The 15,734-nt window shown below is 42.3% G+C and overlaps 1 protein-coding gene across 2 annotated transcripts; it reads left to right on the forward strand.

Annotated features, from left to right (window-relative positions):
- Positions 1–1,954: 1,954 nt before the first annotated feature.
- LOC113024302 (mitochondrial calcium uniporter dominant negative subunit beta) lies at positions 1,955–15,725 on the forward strand. 2 transcript variants are annotated; one of them, XM_026171238.1, is made up of 8 exons: positions 1,955–2,304; positions 12,237–12,306; positions 12,491–12,658; positions 13,618–13,722; positions 13,873–14,033; positions 14,181–14,384; positions 14,977–15,093; positions 15,323–15,725. In XM_026171238.1, the coding sequence occupies exons 1-8, from the start codon at positions 2,197–2,199 to the stop codon at positions 15,398–15,400; spliced, it is 1,011 nt and encodes a 336-aa protein (XP_026027023.1). In that variant the 5' UTR covers positions 1,955–2,196; the 3' UTR covers positions 15,401–15,725. The 2 variants fall into 2 exon arrangements, with proteins under 2 accessions (XP_026027023.1, XP_026027021.1); XM_026171236.1 differs by having other exon boundaries at positions 1,956–2,304; positions 12,488–12,658.
- The last annotated feature ends 9 nt before the right edge of the window (positions 15,726–15,734 follow it).

Raw genomic sequence — 15,734 nt, forward strand, 5'->3', positions numbered from 1 at the left:
AGCAGATTGCATGAAGAAAGAATCTCTGACAAATGAAGAGTGGCTTTTAGGAATCACCCCCCCTCTTAGTATAGAAGAGGGTCCATTGTGTTACTGTTTGATAAAATGCCACATAAATCTAGTAGAGAAGAAGACGCCACAATGTGCAGAACATAATTTTCAACTGTGCGCTCAAAGAAAGTCACTGTTGTCACGCTTCAAGGCCAGCAGGTTAAAAAGACAGCTTACACTGTGCTGATCAAGTGTTTGCCTTAACTATGGTATACTTAAATATTAATGAACAGGCTAATATAAGTGCATTTTTCCAGACTGGCATTTGGTCCAGTGTGTGGGGTACTTTAGAAAAATGAAATGCATACACAGTGGAGGTAAATATTTTAAACTCAGTGGTGATTAATGACAGTAATGTTCCATTGTTCCATTACCTTCAGCATTTATTACAGCTTTTCCCTAACTTAGTGTATTCCACCCCCGAAAAAAAGTTCAGATTCTTCAAGGCATGGAAAGCGAGACCTACAGGGCTGTGCTGAAGTGTGTAGCACTGGGATGTTGCCAGTTCCTGTGGGCTGCAGTGTGAGGTGTCTGTTGGTGGGGCCTGTTCCAGATCTGAGAGCTCGAAGGCTGTTTCATCCATTGTGTTTCGCCTCAGGGTCTCTGGACCTGTTCTCTAAACAGTCGCGCATTGTGGTGGAATGCTGCAGAATTATCCACCACGAATGCCAGGGCCCAAGGTTTCTCAAAAAAACTTTACATTGCCGCTTCACCTGTCAGTGCTTTTAATATTGTGGCTGACTGGAGTATTATAAATCACCGGATGGGAGTGTTCATGACAGATTTATCTGACCTGTCTGCTTTCAACACCATTTGTCTCGGTTATGCTCGCATTTTCTGTGACACAATACACCAGCCGTAGCACATACTTCGCTCTGGGGATGATACACAGAACGCAGTGTGAACATTTTTCATTGTGTGCACAGCTTCCTACTGCTTGCACTGCAGTAGATTATGGTCTATGAGCCCAACCTCACTGGACAGCAGGATACCTCTCTGCACAACACTCAATCTATTATTTTTATTGATTTATTAACTTTACTGGAGCTTCTTTGCATAAGTTCATATCACATCATACCTAATAGATCCATATCAAACCCTGTCCATATCAGGGATATCTACACTCACAGACACAGACTCAAATTGTTTGCCCAGAGCAATCAATTTGAAGTTATTGTCGCAACATTTTGACTAGTTGATTCTAATTTCTGTACAAGTAAACATTTTGGACTTATTACATGTAAATTAATAAAATAATAAGCATACACTTTGACTTACAGATAGCTTTTCCCCCCACAGTGGCAGAAAGAAGCTCGCATACAGAGCCAAACATTTAAAGAGCTGTCTTTAAATGCTTCAGCAGACTGAGGCCTGAATCTTTGGCTTACATGGATTTTGCACACAAATGCTGACCCCATAGATTGAAACTTCTGACATTATCCATCTTTGTATTTGAAAGAACAAAGAATTGCGCATCATTGACCTTTATGTCAGTGACACATATTTGTAAGTGCTCCCCCTGTTGGCTGACAGCTGAAATGCAGTCCTTGCTCATACGTAACACCGTGATTAGAAAGTTCGCTTTATCTCTAAGGGCCTATTTTAATGTGGGATCAGAGGAAATCGATTTGTGGGTGGAATGCTTAAAGTGGAGCTCTTGGCCTAGTTCACCCTTTGAAGTTATGAAGACTTCAAAGTGTAACGTTACAACGGCTCCAGCCCTAATAAGCCTCATATAAATTTGTTATTTTAGCGATCAGACCAACTCGTGATGATTCGTGAGAGGAGAGGGGGTGATGTTTGGGATGTCGGCTTACAGTCCCGTGAGCCTGGCAGGCGCATATGCTTCCCACTTGCTGTTTCACGCAAAACAGACCCAACAGAAAGAAAGAGGAGGGGTGGGGGACAAAGGAAGCGGAGTCTGGCAGAGAGCGCGCGGGTGTAGTCAGGAGGAAATGGTATGCAGCTCAGCCTGCTCTCTTCCTCCTCCTCCTCCGGGTCCCGTAGCGATCCTCCTGTCTGTTGCTATACGCACAGACAGCAGCCCGTTTTAAAGTGAAACACGGAGCTCTGAGGTACTCGTCCTGGACCTCTCTCCTCCCGGCATGCCCCAGCGAGGCGGCTAAAAACGGTTACCGGCTGACGATGGCTTCGGTGCGGGCGGTGTGCAAAGTTGCGACGGGACTCGTGGGAAGTGTTCAGACCCTACGCTGCGGTCTCAGACCCGCTCGCCCGGTTACATTTCTACACCAGGTAAATAAACGCTGTACTCTGAGTCCCTCGTGGGCGTCACAGTGTAAAGTGTGCCGTGGCTTCCTGTTGAAGCACAAGACGCTGTTTTTGTCTCTATTTTGAGCGCTTCTCAAAAACTTTTTTTCGTTTTCCTGTCGTCTCTATGCCTGCGGAGCCTGTACAGAAGATCTGGGAGGATCGATCCAAATATCGAGGCTATCGATACAAAAGTGTCTGATCGATACTAGTGATAGGATCTATACTGTGCTACTAGCTTCAGATTTATTGATTTATTAAGTGCTTTAAGGAGAGGTAGATTAAAATTTCAGGCTATTAAAAACTGTTTCAAAATATATGAAAAGCTGTTTCGGTATTTATTGTGGAAAGTAAAAATCACATTGATTTAGTGATCATTAAAATGTGTTCATAATTTGCAAATGGACAATGATTCGTCCCACAAGTCACGAGACACTGCTCACCCATACAAAACCTGCCATGATAGAGTAAAAGTATTGGTATCGGTATTGGCAATACTGGCCCTGTATTTACTTGGTATTGGACGTATACTTGGTATTGGACGTATAGCTGCATGCAGTCACCCATCAACAAACGTGTCCAGCCCACAGTCAGGAAATAGTGCAGCAGGGAAATGCTGCAGAAAGTGAAAACCCACGCTCCATCACAGCATCATCTTGAGATTTTATTTATTTATTTATTTATTGTAGTGAAGCTTTTACTCACAGTTTTATTAAGGCACCAGTTCAGCCCACATCTTTTATCGCTCGCTGCATGAAATTGCTTTGGTCAGCTCAGCTGCAGGCAGGCAGATCTCAATTAGGGTGCCTCAAATCTGTGAGTGTGCAGGGAGAACAGTGCACACTGTTTTGTTTTTTTCTGTTTTGCTCGGTGCAATCAGAGCCTCCATAGATGGATGCTGAGATGGAGTTTGTTGGATTGGAAGAAAAAGGAAGCTGTCAGAGGGGCAGGATGCAGTGACTCACTCCTACAAGCCAGAATGACTAAGATGAGTTTTATTTTTAGACTGGACTGTATATAAAAGTGGAGCTTCAGTAAGCGAAATCCTTACAGCAACCCATGTTTCAGCAAAAAGAATACAATTCATATCGGCTGCAAAAAGAACAGAGTTAGTGTGTTTTATAAAGTCGTTTTCAGAATTTCTTTCCACTTTATTTGGCAGTTTAGAAGACAGGAAGTGAAACAATAAAGACTGGGAATGCTCTGCCACAAAGGTTTTGTGGTCTTTAACCTCCTCATTCTGTAGACCGGCCTATATTGAGCGATAGATAGATTTCAGTTAGACTATAAAATGTTCCGTTTCTCTGCTTTTTGTAATTTTCTTTCCCCAGCCAGAAACGTATCAACCTCAGAGGAGAATCTAAATTACATTACCTCCCAAAAACGGGCCATTCAGAGTGAAAGTGTCTTTTGTAAAGGAGCAGCTGGGCCACAGAATGTTTTTAATAGGAATGTAATGCACTTAGAAAAGCAGAGAGCATGGCTGCATGCAAATGTACAGATCTGGCTTTTAGAATCCACACAGCGAGTTGCCAATTTTTAATCAGATTCCTTCCAATGCAGTGTATCAGAGGACTTGATTGAGTGCAGGAGGCAGAGGTCACTCTGAAGATTGTACATGAGACAGCAGAAAGCTAGGTTCACATAAATCCTCAGTTCAAAACCACCGTGTAAGAGTACGTACAGCTACTAAGCACTGTGAGCAGCCTGTGGCCTAAGTTGCTCAGAATTCAGATATGATCTCTTTTGGGTGTCTATAGGGCGATATTCATATTCAGGCCACGTCTTTTATGAATTTGTAACACAAGCCTTTCCCTGTTGAGATTCCACTAGAGACAAAACATTCAATATCACCTTTTTGCAAAAGTTTCACCAGAGACGTGACAGGGAGTTAGGGCTTCTCCGTCACTGCTGTAATGCTATACAGGTAAACATATAACACAAGGATGTTTTAATTCTCAGGAGGCTGAGAGAAACCCGACTGGCCTGCAGGAAACTCAAGTGCTGCTCGCTGTTAGTTGTTTGCAGTTTCACACATTCAGATGAGAGAATCGATATATTAGCGTTGTTTCTGTGCATCCACAAAAGTGCTGAATCAATGGGGCTAAGCAGGATGAAAAAACGCAAAAGCATTAGTTTAGTGTATTGAATATGTGTTGAATGCTAAAATGAGACGTCAGGCTTTTGGGAGCATTTATAATACGGGTCTGTTTGAACAGCCCTTGAGGCGCAATGGCAGGACACATGATAAAGTCATCTGCAAGTGAGTTTGTTTGCAGCCTACTTCTAAAAAATGTTCTCCCGTTCCCGGTGAAATCCGCCGCTGCTCTGGCCGACTAGTTGAACAATCAGCATTTGGCGGATGCACAGTGTCATCCACGCTGAGCATCATGCAGTTGGGAATTTAGTAAAGGACACAACCGGGGTAGGATAAATTAGGCATAACTATTTGCTCATTTTTTTATTGTCTTGGCACTGGGCAGGCAAACACTGTAAAATCTAATTTGAAGAAGCCTGACAACCAAGTGTGGCCATGCCAGGTGCAGATACTTGTATTCATTAGGGCAACAAATAAAGTGACTGTTAATTGTAAGAAGGCTCAGCAGATATCAAGAACTGATCTCGTCATCTGTGGTCCAGCATTGCTTAAAGAGGAAGCCGTTGCTCAATACAATAATGTGTAGAAAGAACAGTACTGTGGTTTGGTGAGAGTGCAGCGAGCTTTAGAACTCGTTTGCATGATGTGATGTCAGACAGCAAGTTTCCTAAGTTTACTTCTTAAGAGGGGGAAAATTACATGTTTATGCAAGGTGTCATCAGAGGTTATGCAACAGCACTTCTTCAGCTTGAAAAGGTGGGGCAGGGTGACCTGAGAGGAGTAAAGAAGTTGAGCTAATAGAAAAGTTTGAATTGGAAAATGATCAGATAATGAATGACAACAGGCCCTAGATAAATGAAGCAACAAAAAAAAAAACGTGTAATTTTCATGTAATTTGTCTTTACGGACATGCCTCTCTTTGCGTAATTCGTGTGTGGAGTGAAACAGTAAACATGTTGTTACCATAAAAGCTTCCTAAACTGTGTTACGTCAAACATGAAAAGAGAGCGTCGTTGTCAGTGTCACTTTGACACTTTGACACTTTTCTGTTAAGTAAAAAAAACTATCACAAATGTACAAAAATAACACATTTGCCATTACACTAATGCCCTTCCTCTGTGTTATGTTGGCTCGCCCATCAGCAACTGGTGGATTGCACATAGAACAACATAGAATTTATTAAGTAGATGAGCCACTGGCATCAATGCAGGCTCTAGTTTTATGGTTGGGGGAATTCTTTGTAACATATTGTACTTTTTGTTGCCTGTAGACCTACATAGTTTTTTATGTTTATATAGTAAACACAGTAAACACATTGACTTTACATATAATCAAATGTTTTAAAGAAATCAAATTGACTGCAGTCATAAAGGTGTGCATATGGTCAGCAACAATACGCAGGAAGGCCGTAGCCTCAAAGTGCGTAAAGAAAATATCACCACACCATAGCACCACCACCTCCATCATCCTGAACCATTGAAAGAGGGCAGGATGGATCCATGCTTTTATCATCTTTATGCCATATTCTGACCCTACCATCCAAATGCTGCAGCAGGCAACGTTATTCCAATCTGCAGCCAGTTTCCTGTTCTTAGCCGGCATGAGTTGCACTCGGCATGGTCTTCTGCTGCAGCAGCTCATCTGCTTCAAGGTTCCACGTTGTATTAATTCAGAGATGCTCTTCTGCATACCATTGTTGTAACGAGGGGTTATTTGAGTTACTGTTGCCTTCCTGTCAGCAATCGGCACTCTGGCCATCAGCAGGGCTTTTTCTCTCAGAGAACTGCAGCTCACTGTATATTTACTCTTTCAGACCATTCTCTGTAAACATTAGAGATGGCTCATCAGCATTTTCAGAACTACTCAGACCAGCCCATCTGGCACCAACAACAATGCCACGTTCAAAGTCACTTAAACCACCTTTCTTCTCTGTTCTGATTCTGGGTTTGAACTTCAGCAGCTCAGCTTGACCACATCTACAGGCGTATCTAAAATTAGATAATAATAGTTCTCAGTTCAATCGATATTTTTACAATAGCATTAATACACATAAAGCTAAAAAAACATATTATTCCTAATCTGTGCCACAACAGTCGCTGATAAACTTAGAACAGATTTAAAGCACATCCAGTCAAAGGAACATTCCAGTAGCTCGCTTAATACCATGGTAATGGTGCCGCTGTCTTTACAGAAGCATGTGCACAGTGGGTGTGACGGTGTTGACCCTGCATTGTTATGGTCTTGTGATAACAGCCCATCAGAGCACTGCACTGTGTGTGATAAGTAGTGAAAGTTGCTCTGGTGTTTATAGTCACAAGTAAACTCCTCTTCAATCCTCGTGTAAATGAGGGCATTTTTCTCACTGAGGGTTTAATAAGTAAACTCATTATAGCTGATACTCATCTATATGGGCTGTTCTTGTCCTGTTGCGACCTTGTGATGAAGCATTGCTAAGCCATGTGTCACTAAAGTGTTAATGTGAATCACTCAGAGGGTTTTTTTGTATCGGCTTTGCGTTTGTTTTTCTGCTCCTTTTTAATCAACTTTTTTAGATCCGTCTGTTCTGGACCTTTGCGAACGCCACATGAATTCCTTAATTTCCTCCTCCTCCATGTTTTTCAGTATTCAGCTCCTTCTCTGTGGCATTCAGGGTTGAAAGTTGTACCACTCTTTGCTGAGATAAGCTTGGGGAATGATGAGTTGCTTATAAATGTGGACGTTTGGACTGAGAGATGACTAACTGTAAGATTAAATGGGCTAAATGTGAGTACGTGCTCCGCCCTTTTTAGTGCAGTTGTACAGTGGTCGCAGATGGGAACCCTCTGCTTGTTGCGCCTTCCTTTTAAAGCTCACTTTGTATTTCCAGAAGCCATTTTTGATTTGGAGAAATTGGTTTTGTGTGTGTGCTGCTATTTGTCTAATAGTGTTACAAAACGTTTTATTCATTGTATTTGCATGAAACACAACCTCAGCCTCGTGTTCGTACAGCACACCAACCCCGCAGTCATCTTCTTCCCGCTTCCCACCTTCTCTTTGTTCTCTTAAGCGATCCGGATCATTAACTGAGTAGGAGAAGATAAATGGTTCAATGCAAATCATTTTCATGCCAGAGTGCTGGCTGTTCTCAATCATAATGGCAACACAGAGTAATTCAATTTCTCCTCCTGGCAGCCGTAGTTTATCACGCTTGCACATTTTTCTTTATGCCTCGGGTCATGCTGGGTAGACACTGTAAGTTATTCTCTTATGATTCCTTATGCGACGGCAAAAATCTCTTTCCCCTTTGCTTGGCAATATCAAATCTGTGGCCAGAGTGGGAGCCGATTCCTTTAGGAGGCCATAGCTCAGTTGTGACAGGATTGATAATGGAGGGAACTGATGGAAGACTGCAGGGAAAATGAGGCTGGCGATAGACGCCGATCATTACTGGAGCAGCAAGCCACAGCCTCTGCGTGAGGAAGGAGAGAGGCTGGCAGATTGTCACCATATTCCCAAGTTTTCACCGCCCGGCTTCTCTCTCCTCCTTCCCTGTTTGCATGACATAAATAAAAAATGCTTAGCTCACGGCGTAAATACACCTTCAGCTGATTGTTCTGTGAAAGAACAGTTGGATGAAACGATTCGGTGATGAGGGGCAGATGTGCAGTGATGTTCCCTGCAGCTCCAGGAATGTGTGAAGGACAATAGACAGACAACGACCACTCTGCGCTCTGAATATTGATGCGCTGCGTATCAGGGAAGTGTGTTTTGTTTTGATAAGAAGACAAATTTAGGCAATGGCAATTTCTGCCAAAGCAGAGAGCCCAATCGTTTCTCCGAGTCAGGCGTGTTTTGTGCCATGAGAGGCATTCGGTTAGCTGTTACTCATGTGTTTGTCATGTGTGGGCTTGTTCAGGCACTACAGTCTTCAACTTGCAGGATGGGATAACCAGTCATGTATGTGTGCTGCATAAGCTATGGGCGGGCCCGGCTGTTTGCACTAGAGTAGCTCAAGTAAAACTTGAGCTCAGTGAAAATGAAGCCAAAGTGGAAGTTTCAATCCTCATATGCCACCATGTTAACATGTCAAACTGTGCAGGAGAAATAAGCATGCTGATTGGGAGGTGGATGCCAGCACAGGCAGCTGTAGCTGATAACTGTTTGCCAATTTTAAACTCCATTAATTTGGGTCAGTGGAACTGAGAAATGTGTATTTGTTGATTGGTTGGCGAGTGTTTGCCGGAATTTGTGAGCAGCCACTGTGAAATTGATCGCTAAAGCCTCAGTCACACAGCCATAGAGACCAGTCACTGATCCCGTGACAGCTACAAATCATCATGGGACCTTCTGCTCAGCCGCTTACAATTTACTTAACAACTTTACGGTCCAGAGATATTTGGATATATATAATAATAATAATATGTTTGAACATAAATGTCTCAAAAACTGTTAAAGATAGCATAAACATGAACCAGGACCTGCAACTGAACACTAATGCAAAATGATATTTTTTTAATTAAATTTTATATACAAAAATAAAGAAAATCTTCATTCAGCTTTCATGCTGGATTGAGCAAATATGTCAAGTTGTTCCACAGAAACAGAATATCAGTAGATAGTCTAACCCAAAGAAAAAAGTTTCCAGATAGAACCGTAATTATAATTAAGAAGTAATTGTATTACACAAGTGCATGTTTTTCATTTCCCAGACAATCTTTGTAGGCATGCACAATGTCCTGGAAGAGCTGGAAAACTCAGGTTAAATTAGAATGACACTAACAGGCACTCTGTCCCAGTTACAGCTCTAATCCATTTTCTTTATGGTAAGAAAGGCCATGTGTTATTTCAGGCTTTTGGTTGTAATAGTTTTTGAGATATTCATGTTCAAACACTGCCTATTTCAAGGTGAAAATTGAAAATGCAAATAAAAACATTTGATTTGGGCCTCAGTTTTCAGTTTCAAACCCTACAATCTACTTTGGAGGTCATCTGTCACACTGTAAATGTTGATCGGTTTGCTAGCATTCCCAAATTGTTCTTTAATGTTTTTTTTTCTTTGTAGCTGCCACAGGAAGGTAAGAGACAAACGAAGGTCAGTATTTATCATGCAGTGTGTTAGAGCCTATAATAACAGAGGGCTGAGAGCATGGCTTTGGAAGTGGACTATTATTCATTACACAGCCCTGAAGCTGTATTATCTGCCATGGTAGCCACATTGTGTTGATTTAAAAATGGGATTGGTAACGTGTGTACACAGAATATAAAATGCCTGTAGGCACTCAGCTGTTGAATTGTCTCCGGTCAGTGATCTCTCACACACACACACACACACACACACACACACACACACACACACACACACCCATTCAGCAAACAGTCTGTCCTCGTCCTTAATGCTTAACTTCAGCTCTGCTGTTTTCACATTAGCAGATCACCGATGCGCAAAGAGTGCAAAAACCTTCGCTGCGCTCACACCGGCCGTTAAACCGCTTCTGGCCTGAACTGTTTGCTAATGCGAGTCTAGTGTTGAATGCATTTTATTTCAAGCACCTATCGTGTGTGTTGGCAGTGAATGCCTGCAACTCTCAGTTTAATGAAGCACAATGACTGTTGGAGCAGAGGTGGCAAGTAAAAGGTTTTCCTAGTCTGTTGTTAAATATGCTGGGAAGGTGTTTGGTGTCAGAGGTTAACTCTGTAGTGACAGAATAACTAGATTATTTCTGGCCACTTTGGATAACGTGGTTATGTTTTCCGGGATTAATGTGACTGGGAGAAAAGTCAAATTTGGCAGCGCCTGAAAACAGCACACAAAGCACTTATCAATATTAAATCTCTCTGGGTGTGTTGGGCCACTTGTTGTCGATCTATTTTCGCTTGTGAGCCCTTAAAACAAAGCTCTGTCCCTCACTGTAGGTTATGGCCTTAATGTGGACATACCCATACAGGCCCAAATGGTTACCTGTGGTTTAATGTGGACTGCCCTACAGCATGCTGTGTGGGTCTACCCGCAGTGTTTTCCGGGCGAGTTGTTAGCAGGGAAGCAAAAGTATGTTTTTAGCCTCTCAAATGTTGTATATTTGAACATTTAAAGGCTAAATAAGTGTGGTATTGTCTGAGGAAAGTCAAGAGTGGCAGAAAGGGTCGTGCGTGACATTTATGAGGACAGTGAGACAGTGCTGAGGTGTGCAGCAGGGGTGGGACTCCTTGTCTGCATTGGTGAAGGACAGGTTTACAGGTAAGGTCAGACAGGAGTCTCTGTGGACTATGATTTTCACAGCCAACATTATGATCTGTAGTGAGAGTAGGGAGCAAGTATACGATGGAGAGAGGAGGAATGAAAGTCAGGTTGTGCAGGGTGGAGACACAGTAAGAGAGGCAAGGATGAGGTGGTTCGGACGTGTGCAGAGGAGGGGTAGTGGATATGTTGTAGATGGTCTCTATAAGGGATGGAGGGGAGGCGCGCTGTAAATGGATATTTAACTTGTTACGGGCAAATTATAGTGAGGGAGTGTCAGGATCTCACGATGTTCCTGTTCATTCTACTAATTCGACGTCTTTTACAGTCCTGATAAGAAAGCTGAGACTTTGACACTACAGCTTATTCAGGTTGCCTTACCCAGTGCACTGCAGCTTTTAGACATTTTTCAGTGTGTGCTATCAGACAGAAGGCACCTTCATATTGGTTTCACCGCAAGTGTGAGCAGCCCTTAATTGCTCTCTATCTCTATCTGGAGCAACTCGAATTTGACTCATGGGACCAATTTGCTTCACTCTTGCTGTCCACATTTTTCTTCATTGTGTGATACATAACCGATACACAAGCCCTTGTATCCTGAGGTTTTAGGTAATTGTCAGTAACTTTTTAAAGCACTTTCACAGTTTGCTTGAACCACTGCGGTACTAAAAGTTTTAGGCTAAGCTTCAGCTTAAAGTGCGTGTTACTTATTGCTCGTTTAAAACGTTTTCCCTCTTAAAGCGCTCACTCCAAAGCTGCGTGAGAAACGGCACATCTGGTCTCTTCGTGTCTATGTTCCTGTGATAGGAGACTTGCCTGCCCCCTTCCTCTCATGAAAACGGACAGCTCCCTTGTTCTTCTTTAATGTAATATTGATTGACCAAACTCCCAGCTTGAAGGCCAAGGGATGGGAGAGTGTCTGCAGCATCACTGGGCATTAGTGGGATGAAGATGTATCCAAGCGGGAACCCTTCTGACTTTCTGAGTGTGCAGATTGTGGTCAGATTTAGTGCGCTTTAGTATTTAGTGTGTTAAATTATGCTTGCAACTTAAATACCTGCACTGTGTAGGCATACAAGCATGCATTAAAAAGACGGCAGAAGGACTACGCCCAGTGAATGCCAAGCGTAGGACAAAGAAGTACTCCTGCTGATTAGAATAATGAACTTCTCAGTGGATGTGTTCTCCATACTCAGGAGTCTGGGAGAAACCTGAGGTCTCACTGTGTGACAGTACGTCTCATATTTACAAATGCACTTGTTTTTCATTTAAGCATTTAATACCATTGTCACAAAAAGAATTAAAGTCATGCATCAGTTTGTTCCTTGTGACATAAAAGCATATTAGGAAGCCACGGTGTAATTAAGCACCACTGTGAACTGGCTTGTGGCAGAAGGTTTCCAAGTGCTTCTTTTTGGTTGTTTGGATGCTTCCTTTTAGTATTCCGTGGATCTGTTTACTCTCCAACATCTGCTGACATGACAGTTTGCCAAGGGCGGGGTTTGTGTGTCTGTGTGTGTGTCTGTGTGTACGTGAGAACACAAAGAAAAAAACTGAGTCATTTCTTTCCTTTCATTCATTCTCCCTTCATATCCTTCTTTACAGGTTCAGCACAGAAGGCCTCCACTTGGAAGTTATCCAGCTCTTTTCTACGCTACAAATGCTCCCTCTAGTGGTAATATGATGTTATTACATCCACACAATATTGAACTTTTATGTCACACGTGTGCACCTGGTTTGTGACTTTACTTGTGGGTGGTTAGACTGGCCTTATCTGTGCACATAATTGGAATAATAAATGCAAAGCTTAACACTTAAACTGTCCATACCCCACCCCCACCCCCTTCACTGTGCAGCAGCTGCATCTTTGAAGTACAAACATGGGCGTTTGGTTCTGGAAGTCCCCTTGCCATCCAGGAATGAGAAGTGTCTGTTTTTTTTAAGGCCCATGTTGATGAGCGTGGGCGACTTGATCGGCGATCTGCAGAAAGAGGACCCAGGAGCTACCGCCTCAGTTCTCTCTAAAGGTAAGACATGCTCAGTATGCAACAGGTGCAGTCGGTCTGGTTCGCCGGGTTGCGCACAAAAAGGATGAACGATAGCCAGTCAAGCAAGATGCCTCCACAATAATCATTTACTCATTTTCACATTTACACTGAGCAGTTATCAGTTAATCACCTTCCACTGCGAGTAACTGTGGCTGTTTGTAGTACAATAGGTCACGGTTCCCTGCCCTTTAAAACAGGGCGGTGTCTGTTTTATGATCTTGTAGCACAGATCATTGCTTTTAAAAGAAATTCATAAACCGTGCGATTTTGGGGAATACTGCAGTGTATTTTACATGCAGATAGTCTTGCAAACCTCTGTGGCTCCTCAGTGAGCAGGAGGGAGTGGCACAAGGTTACACTGGTCTACACGATCTTCACACACCTGTGTCTCTCACCAAAGTTATGTGTTGCCTTGAGCGTGCCATGTTTTGACACAGTGGAGAAAAATAGGGCAATTTTCTGTAACAGTACTCCACGCTTCCTTTTCAAACTTCTAATCATTTTGTAGCCACTCACATCTGAGTTGGTATGGGAACCAGAGCGGTTAGGACGGGTATCTGATGCAGTCCTCCTTAAGTTACCTTAAGGGTAACTTGTGAAAAGTGTATTTTTCCATGAAGGAGACAGGTGAGGCAGGTTGTGGCAAGGATTTTTATCACTTTAGAAGACGGGACATGTTAGACCAGAGCAGCAGAGATTAGCAGATGACCTTTTTTCCCACACAGATCTCGTTCCCATACATGACCTGTAGTTATGCAGTGCTGAACTACATTCTTTAAGGTGTAAATTACTGACTTTGTCCATCACCGTGGGGTTTATTTGATAAACTTTTTGTTTCTTTCATGTTCTATTGAATTTGTTTGGTCCCTCTGCCAGCAAACCTTTTTTTTCACGGTATAAAAGATAAAGTTAATTCAGTTCAGCGCTTGCTTTGACAGATGGGGAGCGCATTGCCAACAGCACGCTGATCGATGCCCTGCTGGACAAGGACTTTCAGCTTGTCATCAACAATGCAGTTTATAATATCTGCGCTCCTGAAAGGGGTACATTTATCTCCATTCATAAATTCTCCATTTGGCAGTTTTCCAATTACACTTGATCCTGGTGATAAAATGTGGTTATTATCTTCCATTCTTCTCATATTTCACTTTTACTTTCTCCTCGTTGTCTGCCCTGTTGCGCCTCCGTTGCAGTGTGTGCATCTGCTGAGCACGCTATGGAGCTGGAGGACATGAAACATGTCGTGCACCTGCTGCACACGGCGCTCCACCAGCCCGAACACCAGCTGCTGAAGGAGAGGGAGCTCCTGGAGAAACTGGACAACCTCAAACAGGAGCTTTCTCCTCTGGAGAAGGTACTCGATGTGTTGCAACAACCACTCACCCATGAAATTACTTTATACCTTGTTATACTTGCTTGAAAGCTTCATTTAAAGGTAATGATGACATGTCAGCCTTAAAGACTTGGTAACCCATTTTTCTCTGCATTTTATTGGTGAAAGATGAAGGCAGACCTGTCCGGTAAAGCAGACTTCCAGACATCCAGGGCTCTGTATGTTGGCCTGGCGCTGCTGTCCGTGCAGGGCGGCGCCCTGGCCTGGCTCACCTGGTGGGTCTATTCGTGGGACGTCATGGAGCCCGTCACGTATTTCATCACCTACTCGACCAGCATGGCAGCTTTCGCCTACTATATCCTCACCAAACAGGTAAGACTCAGAGACACCTGACTGACTTCACCGTTTTCCTCTAGGTGTAGATGACAGGTGCTCCTCAGGCCATTTCACAAGTTGTTCCTTCAGACTTGGGCGTGCGATTTATTGTGGACTGTGAAAACAACATGGAAGCTACAATAAAGATGTCCTGTATTGCTCTGAAGGGGTGAAGGCTGTTTGTAGTGTAAATAAATATGGCTCAACTTGACTTCTTATCAGGGTAACTGACAACTAGCAGTTAGAACCTATTACTCAGCAAGTCACGTACCAGAACTTTCACTGACTTTCAAAATGCTTTTCCTTTTAAATATTCTGATCATTTCAAGATCACATTTTGGGAAATACATCAATTTTCTCTGCCCAGTTAATAGTCTGGAAAAAACCATAAAATCTAGCCTAACTCTCTAGACCCAAGAAATGATAATAACCTCCTTTAGAAGGCTGATCTTACACTTTAGATGTTAAAAAAAAATCTAAAGTGTTACAACAAAACAAATTTTAGTTACACCTAATGCTCATTTGTGTAAAATAGTCATGTGTGCAGATATATTTTTAAATAATTAACCTACTTTGTTCTCTCCTACAGGATTATGTATACCCAGACGCCCAGGACAGGCAGTTCCTGCGTTATTTTTATAAGGGGGCCAGGAAAAAGAGATTCAACGTGGAAAAATACAATGAACTCAAAGACAAGCTGGCCCAGGTTGGCTGACTGTTTTGTTTTACAATAAATGACTAAATAGTCAGAATCTTTGTTACTGAATGTGTTTTTTTTCTTCTTAAACAAATCTACAAGGAACGGTTTTGTTTTTTTTATTATTAAAGGAAATATCAGCCAAAAATAAAAGCTCTGATAAATTGTTTTCAGAGACCTGCAAAAGGTATGAACAACTGCTTTTACAGTCTTTGATTTTCTGTTTTCTGCGTTTCAGGTGGAGGAAGACCTGAGGCGTCTGAGATATCCAACCCAACTCCAGCTACCAATTGAACAAATCCAGCCAAAGCCATAAATGAAGCCAAGCCATGAATGATGGTCCCTCAAACTTTAACAGAGGAAAAACAAAACGAATTTTCCTGCTTTATTTTGATAATAGCATCTTTTTATCTCAAATCCATGAAATTGTTTTCTTTAAGTATTAATAATGATGCCAATTATATATCAAAAGAAAAAAAAATAGAACAAAAATTGACTGCTAATGAAATGAAATGTTTCCCAAACCTCATTTGAATCTGGTGTCTTTCTGGTCTGATTGTGTGATTGTGAAGCGCTTTGATTAAATCTGCATCGTGGCCGTTACAGGATTATTAAATAAAGAATGCAAACGCACTTTCTAACACAAATGC

Source organism: Astatotilapia calliptera, chromosome 6, assembly GCF_900246225.1.
Source record: "Astatotilapia calliptera chromosome 6, fAstCal1.2, whole genome shotgun sequence".
In the NCBI taxonomy this organism is placed as follows: domain Eukaryota; kingdom Metazoa; phylum Chordata; class Actinopteri; order Cichliformes; family Cichlidae; genus Astatotilapia; species Astatotilapia calliptera.

Excerpts from the sequence above, each read along its gene's own strand:
- LOC113024302 (XM_026171236.1), top strand. The coding sequence starts at position 2,197 with ATGGCTTCGGTGCGGGCGGTGTGCAAAGTTGCGACGGGACTCGTGGGA. Across the intron at positions 14,385-14,976 it reads ACTATATCCTCACCAAACAG|GATTATGTATACCCAGACGC; the intron begins GTAAGACTCAGA and ends TCTCTCCTACAG. Across the intron at positions 15,094-15,322 it reads TCAAAGACAAGCTGGCCCAG|GTGGAGGAAGACCTGAGGCG; the intron begins GTTGGCTGACTG and ends TCTGCGTTTCAG.